Source organism: Panthera leo, chromosome D3, assembly GCF_018350215.1.
Source record: "Panthera leo isolate Ple1 chromosome D3, P.leo_Ple1_pat1.1, whole genome shotgun sequence".
In the NCBI taxonomy this organism is placed as follows: domain Eukaryota; kingdom Metazoa; phylum Chordata; class Mammalia; order Carnivora; family Felidae; genus Panthera; species Panthera leo.
The window spans coordinates 19,974,765-19,997,282 of NC_056690.1; the positions used below are offsets into that span (position 1 = coordinate 19,974,765).

The 22,518-nt window shown below is 42.1% G+C and overlaps 2 protein-coding genes and 3 gene segments (V, D, J or C); all 5 read right to left on the reverse strand.

Annotated features, from left to right (window-relative positions):
• LOC122203332 (immunoglobulin lambda-1 light chain-like) overlaps positions 1–22,518 on the reverse strand; it is a 614,033-nt gene that overhangs the window by 246,249 nt on the left and 345,266 nt on the right. The gene's annotated exons all lie outside the window — the stretch shown is intronic.
• The window catches only part of LOC122203331, an 803,799-nt gene that overhangs the window by 205,032 nt on the left and 576,249 nt on the right, over positions 1–22,518 (reverse strand).
• Positions 1–22,518, reverse strand: part of LOC122203328 (immunoglobulin lambda-1 light chain-like) — an 814,466-nt gene that overhangs the window by 181,824 nt on the left and 610,124 nt on the right. The gene's annotated exons all lie outside the window — the stretch shown is intronic.
• The window catches only part of LOC122203330, a 277,599-nt gene that overhangs the window by 172,044 nt on the left and 83,037 nt on the right, over positions 1–22,518 (reverse strand).
• Positions 1,370–7,323, reverse strand: LOC122203334. The segment is given in 3 exon segments: positions 1,370–1,741; positions 6,667–7,064; positions 7,208–7,323. Coding segments are annotated over 3 exon segments (579 nt in total).

Here is a 22,518-nt window from a genome sequence, read left to right on the forward strand (position 1 = left end):
CAACGTGCCCATGCCCATGGAATTCATTGGCTCAACCATCTTCCCCAACATTCTGAGACAGTTGGCTTGATGAATAGACTAATGGCCTCTTGAAGACTCACTCACTGTGCCAACCACATGGCAGTACCTTGTTTGGCTTGGGTAACATTGTCCGGAAGGTGATATTTGTACTAAATCTGTATCCAATATCCGGTGCTGTTTCTCCCATAGCTAACATTCATGGGTCCAGGATTTAAGAATTGGAATTGGGAATGTCTCCACTCACACATATTCTTGGTGACCTGCTACAAAATTATAACTCCCTGTCACCACGACCCTACACTCTGCTGCGCTAGAGGTATTAGTTTTAATGGATAAATGTTTCTACCCAGAGACACTGCAATGATTCTATTCAACTGAAAGCTGAGACTTCCACTTGTCACTTTGAGCTTCTTATGCCACCATGGATGTCTCTCTGTCTGCCCTTTCAGCAGGTCTTCCATCCACAACAAATACCATAGCCTAGAACATGACAGCCTCATCCTGCCTCCTGTGTATGGCACTCCTGATCCACAGGATGCAGAGCCAGCCTGGAGGGCTGGTTTGGGAGTGAGGTCTGGGAATTGCAGATCTGGGCGGCTGGGCCAGAACTGTTCATGCTTTGTCCAAAGTCCTCCTGGGGCTGAAGGAGAGTGTGACACAGAGGGGGAAGGGATTTGTGTCTCATTTCCCTGTCTGACTCTGTCACTGTGAGCATTAATACCAGTGTCTCACACCTGACAGTGGGAGTCAGCCTCGTCCTTGGCTCTGATCCTGCTGGTGTTTAGGGTGGCCATATCTTTGAAGTTTGAGCCCAAGAACCAGTCAGGAATCCCTGAGGGAGGCTTGCTATTGTCATATATGACCAGCACAGGAGTCTGTCCTAGCTTCTGCTGGTATCACTGCACACCAAAGGTTTCTATGTTGTCTCCCTGAGAGGTGGTCATGGCCATCTGACCCCAGGGCCTCTGACAATAAGGGCGACTGAGTCAGCCCACTGGAGGCCTTTCAGGAGCCTGGCTATGGGGCTGGGCTGGGCCCTTGGAGAGACACAAACGAAACCTGATTCAAGGAGAGGTGGCCCCGTGGCCTCCTGGATGACCCCTCTTGCTTCATGTCTACTCTGCCTTCCCTAGATGCACTCTGGTCCCACCTTTGTCATGTCATTAGAATGAGAAACTCTCCTTCTGATGTTTTTTCATCATGTTGCATGTGGGAGTTACTTGTTATATAAACACCTGCTGTTGGAGATTCATCATGACTTCTAGTGAATTTACATGTGGTTATTTCATCTCTGACATCCCCATCCCACAACAGACCAGCAACTGGCATGTCAACACTTTGATTCCTGTTTTTTTTTTTCACCCATGTTTCCTATAAACACGTGGAAGGTGTCAGACACCATCTCTGACTGAAGAAACCTCTTCAAGCACTGTGTCTCTGTGAGGGTCACCAGAGTCATGTCTTTGGTCACATTGTGAGCTGTGGGGACGAGATAGTCTGTGGTCACTGCAGGGAGCTGGATCCTGTTCCGGAACACTGACATCCCAGGGGCCAGAGCTGTGGTCTGAGGCTGGCAGAATCCACTTCACACTGGAGACAGTCTCACAAGGTGGCTGCAGACCCTCCCTTCGGTGACTGGAGGCTCTGATTGGCCCACCTCCTGCCCCTGAGATACTCCTGAGCAAGGATGCTGATGCTTCAGCCCTCGACCCGAGTGCACCTGTAGATGGGGAAGGAGAGGCAGACGGTGAGTGGTCAGGATAGCTCCGGATGTGCCCATCACAGAAGGGTCAACTCCTGGGACTTCTGCTGGACAGTGAGGTGACTGGAATTTCCCAGTTGAGGTAATCACTGTGTCAGAAATCCTGTCGGTGTCCTGGATGACACTGTGTGTCTGACCCTCAGAACATGGTCCCTGCAGCCTGAGAAGATAGGTTGGATCATCCCCACTTTCTTCTGATGACTGAACCCTGGACAGACACCCCCCAGGCCTGGTGTCCCTGTGAGGCTCCACCTGGGCAGCCCCAGCCTCTGTCCTGCTGCTCCTGCTGCAGCTCTGCTGCCCCCTGCTGGTGGAGGAGGACTCAGACCAGGAGCTTCCCTCCTGCAGGTCAGGTCACCCCAAAGCACCTGTCACCTGAGAAAGGGTATGGACCAGGGAGCCCAGCCTCCCCCAGGCAGCTGCCCCCCTGCTCTCCCCATCCCAGCACACACAGGTCAAATACACGGTGCAGGAGGCAGGACAGGTGTGATTCCTGTACGTGTCCAAGGGTGAAGTGCCCTAGCCTGGCCCTTTGTCTTGTTACAACAGGGTTAGTGCGAGTAAATTTTAGTGCATTTGGAAAGGGTCACAGTCCAGGAAACCTTTGTGACATACTATTACTACCCATTTCTCTCCATTTAGGAATCAAGTCTGATGTGTCCTGTATCCCAGTGAGTGCAGTTGGGTCAGTCATAGTGGAACAGGTGATGCTTCTAGCACTAAAGTTCACGTGTGCACCTAAGTCTTCATTACGATTATTACTATCATCTCTCCTACTGCCATTGTTATTACAGCCCTTATCACTTGTAGTTTGGGGCAGGAGTTTTTCTACACTAGCCTAGTTGGTGACCCGAATGACACAGGGAATTGGGAATTTGGAGCTGGATATGCAATTTCACATCATAAATGTCACAGTTTTGCTGAGCCCTTTTCCTTGGATTTCTGCAGAGGATGGACAAATCTGTCAGAATACCGGACCAGCATCCATTGACTGAGACCCTGCAGTCTCTCTTTCAATAATTAGACTCTGTCAATATTTTTTCTCATTCAATTTGAAAGCAATGTGATTCTGACGTCAATATGATCTTCCCCATTACATGGAACGTGAAGTTAAGGTCCAGAGAGACTAGTTTCCCAGAATACAGAGGAAAACAGTGTGATCCAGTAGTGCAGCCCAGGTGTACTGGATTCAGACTCTGGGCCCTTTGGAGCAGAGTTGTCCAGGGCATGAAGGAGGGAGGGTGAGGCCAAGCTGGGTAGTGGGGCTTCTGTCACTGGACTCACTGCAACCCCATCCTGTTCTGGCCTATAAAGGAGCCTCCTCAGCCTGCACATAGGGACAGTCAGCAGGATTGTGTCTCAGGTTAGACCTGGAGAATCTGTGGGGCTGGTGGAGGCTGTTGACTGTGTAGGGACCTGGCCTAGGTCTGTATTATTGTTTGGTTTTCTCTGTCCTCCAGGCTCGGGAAAGTGACAGAGGTCTCATGGCCACTCTAAAATGGGGCACTTGAGTCTTGCAGGGGACACAAGGCCTTCAGGTTGAGGAGACCATAGGGCTCATTCCCTGGGTCCCACCCCCTGCAGTACCCTCTAGACTGACCTCAAGGTCAGGGTCATGCTCAGGGTCCTGTGGGGACTGAACCTGTGGGTAGGGCCTGGAGGGAGCACCTGGGCAGGGAGTGAGGAGGGAGAGCAGGAAGTTCCAGGCCATGGTGGGGACCCCAGACTTCTATCTCCTGAGCCCACTCTGAGACTTGCCACTCAATGTCTCCCTCATGCCTTCACTTGTCCCCATGAAAATGCTCCTTCTCAGGCTGGTGGAGAGAATATCAGTGCTCCTGGGTGGGCTTCATGGATCTGGTTCACGTGGAGCTGTGCTCACCTCTTGGATCTCTTAGGGGAGCTCATGTCACTCTGTGTTTGAATATCAAAAACTGCAGCACAGTGAGGGGGACATGAGGGCATTTCTGTATCTTTTCTCATGAAATGTGCACTGTGATCATTTGTTTCCATTGTTGTGTTCTTTAAAATACACATTATATGAAATATTCCATCATAACCATTTGTAAGAGTTCATCTTCCTTGATTCTCTGTCTGTTCTGTGAATTTTTTATATCTCAACTTGTGGAAAAGAATCAGGTGGGAATATCGTCCTGAACTTGTACTTAGCGTCATTTTATTTACTGTAGGTTGTTATCTGTGTGATGTTGTTAAAGTCAATTTGACAAAATCATCTTTCAGTTGTCATGCTTGGACCATTTCCTGGCTCTGGGTAGCAACATACTTTGTTTATTGCATCCTGCTGTTTGTTTTCTCTATGCTCCATGTTTACTCTGTTCTCCTTTTACATTTATCTCTTGTTCTTGAATAATGGAACATTTTTTATGGTCCATTTCATTTCTCTTTTTAGGCTTATTATCTGTGACCCCTGACTGTCTGCATTCAGATGATATTAAACCTCGTGACAGAGAGGATCACATCCTTAGAGCACACTTCCAGCTCGCTCTCCTCAGCCCTGCGGTATGAGTGTCATCACCTCACTGTTAGCTACAGTGTAAATTCCAACATCTGCAGTTATTAGATTTCCTTTAGATGGTGATTTCTTTTTCAAAGAGAGGTAAATAATAAAAATATTCTTAATGTTTACCTCTGTAGTTATCACTTCTGACTCTTACATTCATTTTGTAGATTCAGATTCTCTCTGGAATCCATTTCTCCTATGGGAGGGAAGCCCAGTATTATTTCTTGTATTGAGGGTCTGCTGATGATCAATTCTGTCACTTTGGTATATCTGAAAAAATTTATAATATCCTTCATCAGGGAAGGATAATTTCCCTGATGAAATTATTCTTCTTCTTTATGGATAAAGAATTAAGGTTTTTCTTTTTCGTTTTTGTAAAGATGTTAATCCACTGCCCTCTCTCGTGCATCTCTGCTAATGAGAAATCTGTTGGAATCCTTATCTGTATTCCCCTGAACCAAGTAACTTTCCTCTCTGCCCTCTTTTAAAACTCTTTTTCTCTGCCTTAAACAATTGGATATTGATGGGTGTTGTGTGTAGTTTTTACCCCCATTGCTTGTGCTTGGGTTTCTCAAGAATTTGGAATCCATAAGGTTTTGAATTTTCATGAATATTCTTTTCCACCTCCCCTCCTTCACTCCCTGGGGACACAATCACATGTGTATCCATTGCTGAACTTTCCTACACTCAGTGGTGCTCTAATCACTTTAAAGTCATTTTGTGCCTTTCTTTTGCAGTGTCCATGCTGCGTTCATGTTCAATCACGTGTCTGCACGTTGTGTCTGCTGCTAATCTCAGTTCTTGTGTTTGTAATCTGAGACCTGTGGGTTTCATCTCTAGTAGTTTGATTTGGTTCCTTTAATTTTCTTCTCTGTCTCCTCTTAGTATTTCTGTCATTCAGACTAGATTTGGGTTAAAGTCTGCAACATCATCCTGGCTTAAATCCAGCCTTCTGTCCTTCCTGCAGCTTCCAGACCTACCACCCCATGGCTGTGTGAGACATTTCTCAACGTCATTGTCTCTCTCTCCCATTATCTCTGTCTCGGCATCACAGATAAATATGCACAGACCCATATACGACACACATGTTCTATTGGATCTGTAGTCTCTGGACTGTGCTATGTAACACACCTCATTAGCTCTAACCCTTTGTTGTTAACATAGTATTATTTTAATGGTTTATTTTGGGTATATAGTCCTCAGCTCCTAACTATCAAAGTATGTCCCAGGCCATGGAATCATTCACACTGTAGGATAAGGATGTCATAACACGGTCTCATCTCCCTTACAATTTCATGTGTGCGTTTTTTTTGTACATCCATCATATATCACATACACTACTATAGTTTTTCTTTAAACACTTGACTATCTTTTATAAATATGAACCACTAAACTTATTTTTGTATTTACCCATGGAGTTATGATACCTGATGCTTTTTCTATCTTTGTGTGTATTCCCCTTTCCCTCTGTCACCCTTTCCTTCTGTCTGAGGGGCGTCCTTTACTGTTGCTTGTGCCGAGGGTCTGTGGGTGTTCTGAGAGGCTTGCGGTCTGAGAAAGGATTAGTGTGTCTTCCCTTTTCAATGAGATTTCCCCTGGGTAAAGGCCAAATTTTACAGGCATTTTCTATGAGGATTGTGAAGACATTGCTTCCTGTTCTCTTGCTTACATGGCTGTAATGAGAAATGTGCTTCCACCATGAAATTGGTTCCTCTGTAGGGAACACATCTCCTCTCCGGCTGTGAGAGTGTCGGCATCACTCGTTTCTAGCAATTCCCTCATGACGTGTTCTGTGCTATCTTTCATGTCCCCTGTGCCCAAGCTTCCTTTAGACTCTTGGATATATTGGTTTATGGATTTCACCAAATTTGAAGCCTTTTTATAGATTATTTCCTCACCTATGTTTTATGAACCATCAGTTCCTTCTCTTCTCTCCCTCCGTTTCTATCCTGCACACTCTCTGGGTGCCCTGAAGTTGTCCTACAGGCACTGAGCTTATATTCACTTTTTTTCTTAGGTGTTTGCTTCTGTGTTTCATTTTGAATAGTTTTAATTGCGTGACATCAAATTCACCCTTCTCTTCTTTTACAGCATCCAATCTGCTGTCAATCTATCCAGTGTATTTTTAAATTTCAGAACATTTCATTACGGGAGTTTTAAAGAAGTTGGTCTTTGAGAAATGTCTTCCATGTCTGCTCCTCAACACGCAGGCATTCATTCACCCACAGTAACGGAGGAAATGTTGTTCTAATAACTGTTTATGAATCCCCTGCTGATCCACACTGTGCAGAGCCTGCCTGGTAGGTGAAGAGTAAGGGGACAGACTCCAGACCTCAGATCTGGGGACCTGGGCCAGACCTACCGATTGCTTTGTGCACAGTCCTGCTGGGACTGGAGGAGAGTGTGACATAGATGGGAAAGGGGTTTGTGTCTCACTTCCCCATCTGCCTGTGTCACTGTGAGCATCACCACTGTTATCATAGGACTGACAGTAATAGTCAGCCTCATCCTCAGCCTGGGCCCCGGTGATGGTCAGGGTGGCTGCATCCCCCGAGCTGGAGCCAGAGAATCTGTTAGGAATCCCTGTGGGCTGCTCACTATCCTCATAAATGACCAGCACGGGGGCTTGGCCTGGTTTCTGCTGATACCAGTTAATAATACTGCTTTCGAAGCTGCCTGCCTCGCATGTAATCCTGGCCGTCTGTCCCAAGGCCACAGACACCGCAGGTGGCTGAGTCAGTTCAGAAGCTGCCACAGAACCTGAAAGAGAGGAGAGTGCATCTGAGAATGAGAGTCTTATTTTCAGAGAGTACGTACTCTGCAGTGTCCTCTGTTCTGAGCAGAAGGTCAAAGTCAGGCTGATCCCTGGTATCTCTTGGGGGCTGAGCTATGGGAAGAGGCACCTGTGCAGAGAATAAGGAGGGGGAGCAGGAGAGGAGTCCAGGCCATGGTGGAGATGCCCCAGGCTCTGCTTCTGAACCCACAACTGGGAATGGGGCATCAGAGCTTCTCTTAACCTCATAAAGGGGATGTCCTCATGCAAATCTACTTCCTTCTTTGTGGCCTTTTTGAATGGCTCCCTGCTAAACAGAGAATAGCTGTTACTTAATTTACATGAGCCCTAAAACCAAAGCCTGTACTCAAGATCTCCAGAACTCTCTCTAAGGTTGAGGGGAAAACACTGACCCCCTCCCTCCAAGACATGCACACACATTCAGTCTTTGTCTGGGGCTTCCTCTCTGGGCTTGTCAGGAACACCTCAGTCATCCACTGTAGTGATGAGATCCATGGGGTAGGGCTGGGAGTTCATGAAACCAGAGTTTGTAGAGACATTGGTCATACTGTTGTGTGAGAGGCCAGAATTCGATCATTTGACATAGTGAGTTGTTCATGCAGTGTTGAGGCCATTTTCTCTTTGTTTGTCTGTGTTTTATGTGTTAGAAAAATACATAGGAGAAAATCACCAGGATTCAGGGCTAGGCAAGAATTTTTTGATGAAATGTTTAGTAAAATGAAAGTTTAATAAATTGAACCTCATCAAAATTAAAATCTTCTGCTTTGCAAAAGTTTCTAAAGAGGATGAAATAAACAAGTAATAGAAAACATTTGCAAAATACATCCAACAACTAGTGTATAGAGTATACAAAGAACTATCAAGACTAAATATTAAAAAGAAACCATTTAAGAAATGGGCAAAAGAGTAAGCATTTCATCAAAGACAATACAGAGATTGAAGTAGCACAGGGAAAGATGTTCATCATTAGCCATGAGAGTCATGCAAACTAAAACCACAATAAGGTATCACTACATACCTATCAGAATGGCTAAGATAAAATATTGTGACAACCCCAAATGCTGGCAAGGATGTGAAGGAATTGCATCACTCATGCATTGCTGATAGGAATGTGAAATGGTGCAGTCACTCTGGAAACGAGTTTGACAGCTTCTTAAAAAACTAAACTCGCACTTACCATGCAACCCAGCAACTATACTCTTGTGCATCTATTTCAGAGAAATGAAAACTTACGTTCACAGAAAAACCTGTGCATATAATTTCACAGCACCATTATCTATAATAGCCCCAACTGAGAACAATCCAGATGTTTTCCCATGGGTAGTTGATGAAACAGACTTTGGTACACTGAAACCATGGAATACTACTCAACAGTGAAAAGGAAGGAACTCTTAATGCACACAACAATTTTGATGAATTTGCAGGGAATTATGAAGAATGAAAATGGCAATCCTCAAAGCTAAGTAATGTGAGATTCCCCACCCCCTTTGTTTCTTTTTCAATATCACTTCTGAACACACAATATTTTAGAAGTGGAAATGAATTATTGGATGGCATGGGTAGAAGCAGAAAAGGGAACTTGAGTGGGGAAAGATGGATGTTGTGATAAAGGACAATATAAGGGATCCTTGTGGTGATGGAGCTCTTTTGTATCTTGACTGCTCTAATGGATATACAAAGCTACACATGGGTCTAAATCACATAGACCTAAATACACAGACACACATAGACACTGAAGTACATATGAATACAAGAAAACCTGGGGAAATCTGAATGTTAAAAAAGGGTGACTATTTAATCAACCAGTTCAACAACAAGATAAAAAGATGCTGAAAAGATATTCAGTGTCATAAGTTACCAAGAAAATGAAACTTAAAAACATACTGAGACATCAGTCCAGACATACTAGAATGACTGTATAAAAACAAACTGATGGTCTTCAGTGCTAAAGGGATATGGAGCAACTTGAAATCCCATCAATGCCTGGTGATAATGAAAATGCAGGGGAGCCTCAGTCAGTTAAGTATCAGACTCTTTAGTATCAGCCTAGGTCATGATCTCGAGGTCATGAGATTGAGCCTCACATTGGACTCCAAGCTGAGGGCAGAGCCTGCTTGGGATCTCTTTCCCTCTCTCTGAAACTCCCTGTGTGCTCTCTCTCTCTCAAAATAAATAAATTAACATTAAAAAATAGAAAATGAAAAATCAAGCATTCACATTGGAAACTAGTTTAACAGTTTCATAGAGTGTTAAATATGTATCTATCATATGACCCATTAATTCCATTTCTAGGTATTTACCCTAATGAAATGAAAACTTAACATCCACAAAATAACTAAAAAATGTTTTAAATGTTTTATTTGAAATTGTCATAGAGTTGAAACTGGAAATAACCCAAATATACCTTAACTGGGGAGTGGATAAACAAACTGGTTCATCCACACAATAGACTTCTACTCAGCAATTAAAATGAAATGAACTATTAATACTTACAAAAACATAGATGGATCTCAAATGCATTATGCTTAGTGAAAGAAGTCAGAACCAAAAGGCTACCCATGTATGATCTCATTTATATGATATACTTGCAAAGTGCAAACTGTAGGGACAGACAACAGACCAGGAGTTGCCAGGGTTTGTGACTAGAGGGAGAGTCTATTGCAAAGGGGCATTGGGAATTTATGGGTAATTGAGTGACCTGTCATATACTGCTATAGTGGAAGTGCTTACACCTCTGTGTGCAGGTTGTCAAAACTCAGAGAACTGAAATATTCACTAAAAGGATAGTTTTTAGTGTATGTAAATTGCAACTCATTTTAAAAAGGGGAGAAAAAAGAAAGGAAAGGAAAAGAAAGGAAAGAAAACAAAAAGCTGTGGTAGGCAAAGATTCCCAGGAGCAAACTCTCACTTAGAGATTAGTGTAGGAGGTCTAGACAAACCTGAGAATACAACCCAGAGTAAAGGAAAAGATGAAGAAACAGGTATGAGCAGGGAAGGACATTGGCCTGGGAGATTGTCACAGCCTGGCCTGCAGTTGAAACTGTGTGAACTCTGATACAGGGTGTGTTCTTCATTGTCCTACAGAATAGGGTGAAGCATCCAACTGTCATCCCACCTACATGCGGAGGTCACCAGATGCAGGCTGCCATCAGGAAGGGGGCATGTCGCTGGAGTGCCAGCTCTCTTCGGCACAAGTAGGTCCTGGAGCTGCAGTTGCCAACATGCCCCACCTCTGGGAAATGAAAGCTTCAATCCTGTAGGTAAAGGTCAGGGATTCTGGTTGTCACACGGGATTGTCTAGTACAATCACAGACTCAATATCATTATTTTTGGTGTTGTGACCATTATAGAACAAAGTCAGCAAGACAGCCAGACACACACACAAACACCCACTCTAGGACAGGAAAAAAATTTTGGAAAGAGCATATGAAAAAGGAACACACAGCATAGGATACAATGGGATGTTAGAAGAATTAAGTAGAACATGACTAATGGGGAGTACTTCAGACATCTCCAGAGAAAGAGATTGAGAGTGAGAACTTTTGATAACTAGTGAGAATGGGGAGCTGGTGAGGGGTGGAAAGGAAGAAGGGAGGGTGATGCAGAATGAGTAGGGGGGAGTGGGGAAAGGAGACTTCTTTGAACACACTCTCACTCTTGGCTCAGCATGCCTTGCCACCCCTGTCTTACCACCTACATTTTTCCTCCTGGCTCAATCTTGTGACTTGTTTCAGATGCTCCCTGAGTTAAATTGTAAATAACTTACCAGGCCCAAGAGATTCCCCAAATGAGACAATGGTACTAAAGGACTTCCTTTCTGGAGGACTCTAAAAGGCCACAAGCTACACAAGAACTTTTGACATATATTTTCATTCCTGGTCTCAGGATCTCCTAGCAATTGGTGAAGGCAAAAACCACTGATGAGGAACAATCCAAGAAGTGATATCATTTTTCACACTGGTCATTACTCATTTTCACATGACAAGAGCTGACCAGTGTCTCTTACTGAGACCCTGATCCTGCTATAAACTTGACAAATAAAAATGGCTACTCATGGAATTCTTTAACCCCTTTTAACGGATGATTTGTAGTTGTCACTCTCCCATTGGTTGGGTACCATCTAAGCATGACAGGGAATGCTCTTCATCTGCCTCCCTTTTCCATTCACTGTCTGTACTTCACAGTGTGTCCTTCTGTCTGTCCACTTAAGGCTACTGGGTCATTTCTTCCAAGTTATAAATACCAGAATTCCCCAGGAGGGCTTGGAGGTGGTATGATTCACACTACAAGTTTGGATATTATTTCTCTACCATCCTCTCTACTGCTTTTCCTCAAATGTAAGTAGTGGAAGGAAATCCCTACTAGAGGGACCTATGTGAGGCCGTTCTGGAACAAAATGACTGCAAACTCTTGGTAGAGAACAACCCTCTACATAAGTGAGTAGCATGGCCCTGTGATCCCCTGTGACTGCAGCCAGCCAAATGCTAAAAGAATTCACTGCAAGACCGAGACTTGATGTTGACCTCTTCTCTTGCTCCTCTTGCACCCTTGCCCACTCCCTCTCCAGAAAAGCCACCTTTTTTCCTCCTACTCACTTGCGAGTTGTCCATGCTGTGGGCAGTTCCTGGACTTTCCATGACTAGGGGGACCCAACCTGACTTTCTGAGATCCAGCATCAAAATCCCTCCCAACCCTGCTCAGGTCAGTGCCCATGGATGTTAACACAGTGTTAACTCAATTTTAACACAAAAGTGTGAGTGTGTGTGAAAGATGCTTGTTTCCCAGATGCCAGAAAAACCATGGAGGAAATCAATATGTCTGGTAAGTTTGCCCACCTCTCACCAAATGCACTTGAGGTGGATTACTCACAGGGCTGAGATTAAGAGGAGTCAATATATTTACCACTTTAGTGTTCCCCCTTCACCATGCCCTGCTATTGTCCCAGTAGAGGTGGTCCTGGACAGACCCTAGAAAAGTCCTGCAAGCAGGAGGTGGATTCATTCTTGGCAGCAAAGCTGAGAATTGACTACAGATGGAGAATCCCAAGCCATGTTCCATGGTGGTCCTACCACAGATATCCTAACATGCACACTGTTTTTCTACTGGACCCCAGCTCTGCAACCATCATGAGTTCAAGGCTGTCTGTACTGCCTCCACTTGGTACCAAATGTTTCCTTTTGAATATTCAATATGGCAGTAGTCCCATTATGCTCCATGATGAAATTGTGGTGAAGATATTCACTGAACCAACCTCCTTGGTTAACTCCAGAACCCTGTGATCTGTGTCCATCCCCTGAACAGATACCCATTATGGACAGGGTCTGATGGCTCTTGATGTCATTTCAGCCCAGCTACTATTTCAGAATCCTTTTACTGCCTGAGCTGGTCAGGTCTTTTCCAGAATTATGATGGAGGAAAGAGAATGTTGTGTTGTCATAATTACCTAAATTATGAAGTATGTCTACATCTCCATAGTGGTGTCTTGGGATAGAAGTTTGGAATGACAGGATTTGTAAGAAGAGTCAAAGATCCCAACGCCCTGGAGAGGAGCAGGCAGCAGCACCCCCTGTGTCCCCATGGGGAAGAAGAGAGAGATGGTGGGAGGTCTTCTCCTCATTTCCCCTTTGTCTGTGTCACTGTGTCATAACCATATTGGCCATCGATTGTATGGCTGTCACCACAGTAATACTCATCCTGATCCTCAGACTGGATGTCGGAGTAAGAGGTCAATCCCAGAGCTTGAACCTTAGAAGGGACTGGGGATTCCATCCCCCTTGTTGTGGCTTCCATCACTCTTAACCTCCATCACATCCTGAGGGGACCTCTCTGGTCTCTGTTTATACCATTCAAGTATGTATTTGCTGTGCTCATTGTTCAGGGTGCGGTTGAGCTTGACTGAGGCTCCAGGGGAGGCAAATGTTGATGGAGGCTGAGTTAGCACAGACAGAGCACAGAAATCAGGAAACACAAAATGTGAGAATGAGCTGAGTGTAATAGACACAGGACAGAGGTCCCTGGGGATTGTCCTTGCAAAGAAACGTCAGGGGGTTGGAACCCTGACCTATTGGGAAAATGAAGGGCAGGAGGCAAATGGGATCTCAGTCCCTGGTATGGAGTGGCTTCAATGAGCTCTGCTCTGAGGCTGCCCCACTGGGACTGAACTCTCCAAGCTCCCATATTATCCTCTTTATGGACCCCAGCTCTGCAACCATCATGGAGTTCATAAATGGAGTGCAACCATTTATGGAGTTCAAGGAAGGAGGAGCATCAAATGCAAATCTATTCTCCATTCTTCAATGTGTCTGCCTAAGCTGTTGTCTGAGCCCTGAGCTTAAAGACATCATGCCTGTAATTTCCTGAGTTCAGAAGAAGAGGAAGGTGTTGTTTTCAAGAGTGGAGAGTTGATTTTACACAAGTATCTTCAAAGGAAGCATCAGTCACACCCTTTGCACTTGAGCACAGCCCAGTGGATTTGGACTTATTGGGGTCCCAAACCAAGACCCACAGTGCCCTCTGGTGCCCCCAGGATGAATGTCATCCTACATGTATTACTAGTTCAACAAAATGACTACTTTTCTTTTTTGTTTTTGCATCTTGACAAAAATGTTTTTATTATTTATTTATTTATTTATTTATTTATTTATTTTTCAATATATGAAATTTATTGTCAAATTGGCTTCCATACAACACCCAGTGCTCATCCCAAAAGGTGCCCTCCTCAATACCCATCACCCATCCTCCCCTCCCTCCCACCCCCCATCAACCCTCAGTTTGTTCTCACTTTTTAAGAGTCTCTTATGCTTTGGCTGTCTCACACTCTAACCTCTTTTTTTTTTTCCTTCACCTCCCCCATGGGTTTCTGTTAAGTTTCTCAGGATCCACATAAGAGTGAAAACATATGGTATCTGTCTTTCTCTGTATGGCTTATTTCACTTAGCATCACACTCTCCAGTTCCATCCATGTTGCTACAAAGGGCCATATTTCATTCTTTCTCATTGCCACGTAGTACTCCATTGTGTATATAAACCACAATTTCTTTATCCATTCATCAGTTGATGGACATTTAGGCTCTTTCCATAATTTGGCTATTGTTGAGAGTGCTGCTATAAACATTGGGGTACAAGTGACCCTATGCATCAGTTCTCCTGTATCCCTTGGGTAAATTCCTAGCAGTGCTATTGCTGGGTCATAGGGTAGGTCTATTTTTAATTTTCTGAGGAACCTCCACACTGTTTTCCAGAGTGGCTGCACCAATTTGCATTCCCACCAACAGTGCAAGAGGGTTCCCGTTTCTCCACTTCCTCTCCAGCATCTATAGTCTCCTGATTTCTTCATTTTGGCTACTCTGACTGGTGTGAGGTGATATCTGAGTGTGGTTTTGATTTGTATTTCCCTGATAAGGAGCGACGTTGAGCATCTTTTCATGTGCCTGTTGGCCATCCGGATGTCTTCTTTAGAGAAGTGTCTATTCATGTTTTCTGCCCATTTCTTCACTGGGTTATTTGTTTTTCAGGTGTGGAGTTTGGTGAGCTCTTTAAGATTTTGGATACTAGCCCTTTGTCCGATATGTCATTTGCAAATATGTTTTCCCATTCTGTTGGTTGCCTTTTAGTTTTGTTGGCTGTTTCCTTTGCTGTGCAGAAGCTTTTTATCTTCATAAGGTCCCAGTAATTCATTTTTGCTTTTAATTCCCTTGCCTTTGGGGATGTGTCGAGTAAGAGATTGCTACTGCTGAGGTCAGAGAGGTCTTTTCCTGCTTTCTCCTCTAAGGTTTTGATGGTTTCCTGTCTCACATTCAGGTCCTTTATCCATTTTGAGTTTATTTTTGTGAATGGTGTGAGAAAGTGGTCTAGTTTCATCCTTCTGCATGTTGCTGTCCAGTTCTCCCAGCACCATTTGTTAAAGAGACTGTCTTTTTTCCATTGGATGTTCTTTCCTGCTTTGTCAAAGATGAGTTGGCCATACGTTTGTGGGTCTAGTTCTGGGGTTTCTATTCTATTCCATTGGTCTATGTGTCTGTTTTTGTGCCAATACCATGCTGTCTTGATGATTACAGCTTTGTAGTAGAGCTTTCACTTTTTGCAGATGACATGATACTATACATGGAAAATCCGATAGACTCCACCAAAAGTCTGCTAGAACTGACACATGAATTCAGCAAAGTTGCAGGATACAAAATCAATGTACAGAAATCAGTTGCATTCTTATACACTAACAATGAAGCAACCGAAAGACAAATAAAGAAACTGATCCCATTCACAATTGCACCAAGAAGCATAAAATACCTAGGAATAAATCTAACCAAAGATGTAAAAGATCTGTATGCTGAAAACTATAGAAAGCTTATGAAGATAATTGAAGAAGATATAAAGAAATGGAAAGACATTCCCTGCTCATGGATTGGAAGAATAAATATTGTCAAAATGTCAATACTACCCAAAGCTATTTACATATTCAATGCAATCCCAATCAAAATTGCACCAGCATTCTTCTCGAAACTAGAACAAGCAATCCTAAAATTCATATGGAACCACAAAAGGCTCCGAATAGCCAAAGTAATTTTGAAGAAGAAGACCAAAGCAGGAGGCATCACAATCCCAGACTTTAGCCTCAAAATGACTACTTCTGAGCCCTCAATAGATGCTAGACCCTTGGTGAGAGTTTACATGCCCCACCTCAATGAGACATTACAAAAATAGTAGCTTTTTGCTTAAGGCACTTGTGGGTTGAATTATGTCCTCTAGCCCCCAAATTTATATGTTTAGATCTTAATCCTGAGTATCTATCAATGTGGTTTTATTTCAGTATAAGATCATTGAAGATACAATTAGGTAAATTAAGATGAGGTTGCACTTGGGCAGGGTGGGTCCCTAATCCAATTTGACTGGTGTCTTTATAAAAAGGGGAAATTTGGGGACAGATTCTGACAAGGGAGAACACCACATGAAGATAGAGGCAGAATCTACAAGCCAAGGAATGCCAAAGATTGCCAGAAAACCACCAGGAGCTGGAAGAGAGGCATGGATGAGATTCTCCTTTACAGCCTACAAAACAACATCATCCCTGCTGGCACTTTGATCTCAGACTGCTGACCTCCAGAACTGTGAGACACTACATTTCTATTATCAGCACTGCCCCTCTCCCCAGTTTGTGGTGCTGCTATCCCAGCCCTAGAAAACCAATATACTCACCCATCAGAACTCTGCTCTCAGGGCAGCAGCAGAAGCATGGCTGGGCTCCTTCCAGTTGCTTTAGTCTATTATAAAAGCACCTTGGGAGGGTCCTCCTGCCATGTGCTTTCCCTCTCTACAATGTCTGATTCTCCTCCCCAGGGGCCTGCCTCAAGTCCCCCAGACAGCAAAGATTCTATCCTATAACCTAAGGCTCCTCCTGGGATCTTGATGGAAATGGTACAAGCGGTCTCCAAGGGTCTTGTCCTGTGTCATAAGGACATTCTGTAGTTTCCAATGCAAGTTAGTAGCATGACTGTGTATATTCAGAATTACTAGTTTGTCGGAAACTGTACAAACTCTGTCTCACAGAACTGAGTCTAACAGTAACAATAGGCAATAATGAGAACACTGCAAAAGGGGAAATACAGAGTCTTATGAGAATATTTGGCAAAAGCATCTCACCTAGTCTTCAGGACTCCAGGGAGGGATAAGGAGCAGGAAGCAAAGATTCACCATGGGGTGGGAGAAAGGGATTTATGAGGATATATGGTCATAGCGATGTATACTTGTGATTCAGTTGACAATCTCTGCCTTTTAATTGGTTTGCTTACTTCGTTCACATTAATGTTCTTATGGCTGTATCTGAATTTACATCTGCCATTTTACTTTTGATTTTATATGTTGCATGGTTTTTATGTTCTTGTCTTCTTCCTTTACTGCTTTCTTTTGCATTATGTCAATATTTTCTAGTGTCATTTAAACTTTTTAATGATTGTTTTCGCTATATTTGTTAGTTTTTCTTAGTAGTTCCTTTGGAGCTTACCATATGTTCCTTAACATAACCGTATCCACATCGGATTTATACAAACTTAATTCTAGTGAGGTATAGAAACATTATTTCTGTATACTTCCATCCCACTTCTTTTTTTTCCCCCATCTTCCTCTTGAGATTCTATTATTATTGTAGGTATTATGTCTATATATGTTACAAACTTAACAACCCAATGTTTTCATAGTTATAATTTTATGTCTTTTAAAGAAGCCGAGAGATAAAAGAGAGCAAGTATCTATTGACTTTGTTATAGGTACCTTCATTTTTACCATCCATGGTTCTCTTCATTTGTCCTTTCCATTTGGAGCTACCATCCAATGTCATTATCTTACTATAGTATAGCTTTTCCCTTGCTCACCTCTTTGTGCGGTTATTGTCAAATAAAATTTATCTATACTGTTCTGTACAATTGCTTTTTAAATCAGTTTACAGAAGAAAAATGAAAAAATATGCACTTACACTATCTTTTATAATTACAGTAGTCCCCCCTTACCTGCAGAGGTTGTGTTCCAAGACCACTAGAGGATGTCTGAAACTACAGATAGTTCTGAGCCCTGTATATAATTTTTCCTATAAATACATATCTATGATAAAGTTTAACTTATAAATTAGGCATAATAAGGGATTAACAATAATACCTAATAACAAAATAGAACAATTATAATAGTGTACTGTAATGAAAGTTATGTGAATGTGGTCTCTCTCAAAAACATCTTATTATAATGTACTCACTCTTCTTGTGATTATGTGAGATGATAAAATGCCTATATGATGAGATGAAGTGAGGTGCATGATGTAGGCTTTATAATGTGGTGTTGGGCTACTATTGACCTGCCAATACATCAGAAAGAGGATCATCTGTCTCTAGACTGCAGTTGACTGTGGATAACTAAAACCATAAAAAGCAAAACCATAGGTAACGGGGGCTAGTGTATATAATTACACGTATTGGTACTCTTTCATTGTTGTCATTAGTTTGTTGTTATAAATTTGATTACTCTTGAGGGTCACTTGCTTTGAACTTGAAGAACTTTCTTTAATATTTCTTTGGATGGTGGGTCTGGTAGCAATAGACTCTAATTTTTACCTGAGAATACCTTTATTTCATCTTTATTTGAATTTTCCTGGATATAAGAATCTTGAATGACAATTTTTTTTCTGTCAACACTTTTAATATATCATTCCACTGCCTTCTGACCTCCACTGTTTCTGATGAGAAGTCATATATTAATATACTGGGGTTTCCTTATACATGATGAGTCAGTTTCATCTTGTTGCTTTCAAGATTTTCTTTTTGTTCTCCACTATGTGGATCTCTTTGCAGTTTGCCAAGCTTCTTGGACGTATATTAATGTTCATCAAATATAGATGTTTTCAACTAATTTTTTGAATATTTAAAAAATTTCTTCTTTCTTTCCTTCCTTCCTTCCTTCCTTCCTTCCTTCCTTCCTTTCTTTCTGGCAATTCCATTATACTCATGCTGGTATGCTTAATGGTGTCCCACTTGTCTCTGAGGTTTCATTCATTTTGCTTCATTCTTTCCCCTCTCATATATTGGGATGGCAAACTTTCTCCATCAATATTTTTTTTAAGTTTGTTGTAGTTTTCTTCTGCTAGTTGCAATCTACCTTTCATCCCCTTTTGTGATTTTTTCATTGCAGTTATTGTTCTTTTCAAGTTCAGAATTTCCACTTGATTGCTTCTCATATTTTTTCCCTCTACTGAAATTCTCTATTTGATAAGACCAAGTCATCATAATTTTTTTACTCCTTTAAGCATGGCTCCCTCTGGCTCTTTAAACATATTTATAGGGGCACCTGGGTGGCTCAGTCAGTTAAGTGTCCGACTTCAGCTCAGGTCATGATCTCACGGTTCGTGGGTTCGAGCCCCGCATGGAGCTTTGTGCTGAAAGTTTGCCTGGAGCCTGGACCCTGCTTCGGATTCTGTGTCTTCTCTCTCTTCCCCTCCACTGCTCGTGCTCTGTCTCACTGTCTCTCAAAAATTAATAAAATAAATGTAATAAAAAAAATAAAAGAAACATTTATAATAGTTACTTTAAAGGGGTTTTTTTCCCTGCTAAATCCAATATCCTGGCCCTCTTGTGGGTAGTTCCTGCTGTTTCCACTTTTCCCCCTTGTATGGTAACACTTTCCTGTTTCATTGTATGTCTCATCAATTTTTATTGATTGTTGTGTAATTTGAGATGATATTTTGTAGCAACTCTGGGATCCCATCCCCTTATCCCCTTCAAGGGCTTGTTGTTGCTTCCTTATTTATTAGTTTTGTGATTTGTCTGGAATGTTTTACTGAAGTCTGTTTTCCCTTCAGCATGAAACCTCTCATTGTGCTCCTCTGATACACGAACTTGGATATGCACGGTCACCCTGGGATAACAGAGCTCTTTTTAACTGTCTTTTCTTCTGTTATCTCTGTTGTCCTCCTCTGTTGGCATCACACTCAGAAGTTAGGTTTCACTAATTGCCAGCTGAATGCTCTGTCGTTTTTGACAATGCCCTGAGCATAAGTTTCTCCACATTCCGATCCAATTATATTCAAGCCCCAATGCAATGATAGTTTTGAGGCCTGCTTTTGAGATTTACTCTGACCCCAAGAGGGATTTTCTTAGTTTTCTCTTTCTCTGGTTCTCTCTGGTAAACTAACTGGCCTATGGTTTAGCCAGTTGCTCTCATGCCTACCTCCAAGTTGTTTACCACCAAAATTTTTATGGTTTCTGAGAACATCCTTAGGTTTAATCTTTCTCACAATCTGTTCCAAATAAAGTCTGTTCCCTTGGTGAGAGTTTTGGATGTCACTGTTCTTATGGCCTACCTTTCCATAGGCAAAATCTCTTCTCCATGGGTGGAATGGGAGAAATGAGTTACCCACATATCTCAGTGACCTTCCCCCTCTTTACAAGGAGGACTCTAGGTGGGTGCAGCATCCTGAAGTCTTCTCTGTTTATCTCTCCTTATGAGTCAACTGGGGTGAGGGTGGCTGGAACCCCAGTACTCTCAGCCTGCTGGATCTAAAGTAGAGTACCTATGTTATGAGTGGGGGCTGGGTGGAGGAAGCGTATTGTCTCATCTGGAATTTAGTCTCTGCAACATGCACCTGTAAGAATGAGAAGTACTAATGGCCTGCCTCTGCAGGGAGAAATACTATAGCCCTTGACCAGGAGTTGAATAAAGAGGGAGCCCCATATTTGTGGCCACAACCAGCCTGAGTGGACCTTTTGGGGGACTGGAGAGGGAGGTAGTGAGTCAAAAAAAATGGGTTCTTGCTGCTCTTACTAAGATTTAGCAGATTTTCTTGAGTAAATCTTTATTCATTTGCTATTTTTCCATAGCACAATTTTCTGTAGACCTTTAGTGGTTGGGTTAAAAAAATAACAAATAGGGGTGATTGGGTGGCTCAGCTGGTTAAGTGTCTGACTTTGGCTCAAGCCATGATCTCACAGTTAGTGAGTTGAGCCCTGCATCAGGCTCTGTGCTGACAGCTCAGAGCCTGGAGCCTGTTTTCGATTCTGTGTCTCCCTCTCTCTCTGCCCCTCCCCTGCTCGCGGTTTGTCTGTCTTTCTCTCTCTCTCTCTCTCTCTGTCTCCAAAATAAAAAATAAACCTTAAAAAATATTGATTTAAAAATTAAAAAATAACAAATAAATAAATATTAATATGTTAATATAAATTCGTTGATACAGCAAAAGGTATTCCCTGTAATGCTCTACTCAGAATTTCTCACAGAGTCATGATTCTGCTGACTTGTCAGAACAGGGCAGAAACTGTCTTAGAACTGAATAGGCTTTTAAAATAATAGCCTTGGAGAGTTCCTCCTTCTCTCTCCTGTCATCATCTGGATGATCAGCAAATTCAAAGCTCCCATTTTATCTGCTGTGATTGAAAGAGATAGAGTATATGAGGATTAACAACTTTCATGAATTAGATATGTGGAAATAACTTTGTCCATTATTGAAGTAATTTAAATTAACCAATTATAGACACATAAAATTGAATTTAATAATCAATAGCCATGGAATGTCTTTAGCAGTGTTTGGAAAAGAACCATAGTTGATGCAGAAAATAAAACAAGAATATGAAATTTGAAGTGTTTTAAAAACAGCATATCTTCCAATTAGCTAAGGTAAATCATAGTCAGAAATGATGTAGTCAAAAAAATTAATCTCTTGTATACACATGAACTATCAATTCCAATTTTGGCAATTGTGCATTCACATTTTGATGTTCAGTAAAGAAATCTGCCAATCATTACCAAAAAGTGCAAATGTTTCCCACTGAACTTTCAAGTTCTCTTGCAGGGTGGAGGTATTCTTGACACTAGGAGAGAAGGATGGTCCATAAGATGTTTCCTTATACCTAAGAGAAAAGGAAAGGTTCTGCATTTATGGAAAACAATCATTTGAAACTAAGCACATTTCCACTAGTAAGCTAGTGTACTGGCAACTTGTTTGGGGGGTCTTTAGGGTTTATGATATCAAGCTTTTTTCTTTATCTGTTGTTAAATTCCAAGTTTTAAAATCTTTGTTGTTTATATAAATATCCAATGCATTTAATACTTACATTTCATTTTTTTTAATTCCATGAAACTTCAATGACCTAATTTGGTTTCTGCCTCCATTATGATCCTGATTTTATGACTCTCTTTTTCAGGGAAAGTTCTGAGCCTGCACTGGGTGACTCCAGAGTTTGGCACAAACTTGCCTTGCCCATTTGCCCCTCTCCCTCCCTCCAATTTTCTATCCAGGGGGAGCCTATTTCTGATACTGAATATTCCCAAAACTCAGAGCAAAAGGATAGAAAAAAAGTTATGAAAATGGAACGTAAGTACTATCTTGGACAAACCTGAGATCCAATCAAATAAATTGTAAAAGTATTCCCTTATCCAAACAAAGACTTCCAGCTATGATATGAGGTAAAATATGCCCTTCCTAATAAAGACACCTGTACCAGAACATATACTTGTGGAGCTTTCAAACTTCAGATAACCATACAAAACAGGGATCATTAAACCACATCCAGTGGGACAAACTTGGCATCTCACATATTTTTGTATGGCTTTTGACTTCAGAAATTTTAATACTTACAAAGAGTTACATTTTAAATGGTTTTACAAGTACTTATGTAATATCTTCAAATTTGATTTTGGGCCCAACAAACCCTAAAATATTTACCATCTGGCCCCTTAAGAAAAGGTACCAACATCTGAAATATCAAGAACACAGAAACATTTGAAAAGATGCTCAACCCCAAGCATAATAGGAAAAATATAAGGCAAAACTGTATCAAAATAGCATTTTTCACCTAAGGTTGGCAAAGATCATATATTTTTTGCTGGCATTATAAATTGGCACAATCTCTGTGGAAGGGAATCTGACAATGATAGATGGACATTACAGACACG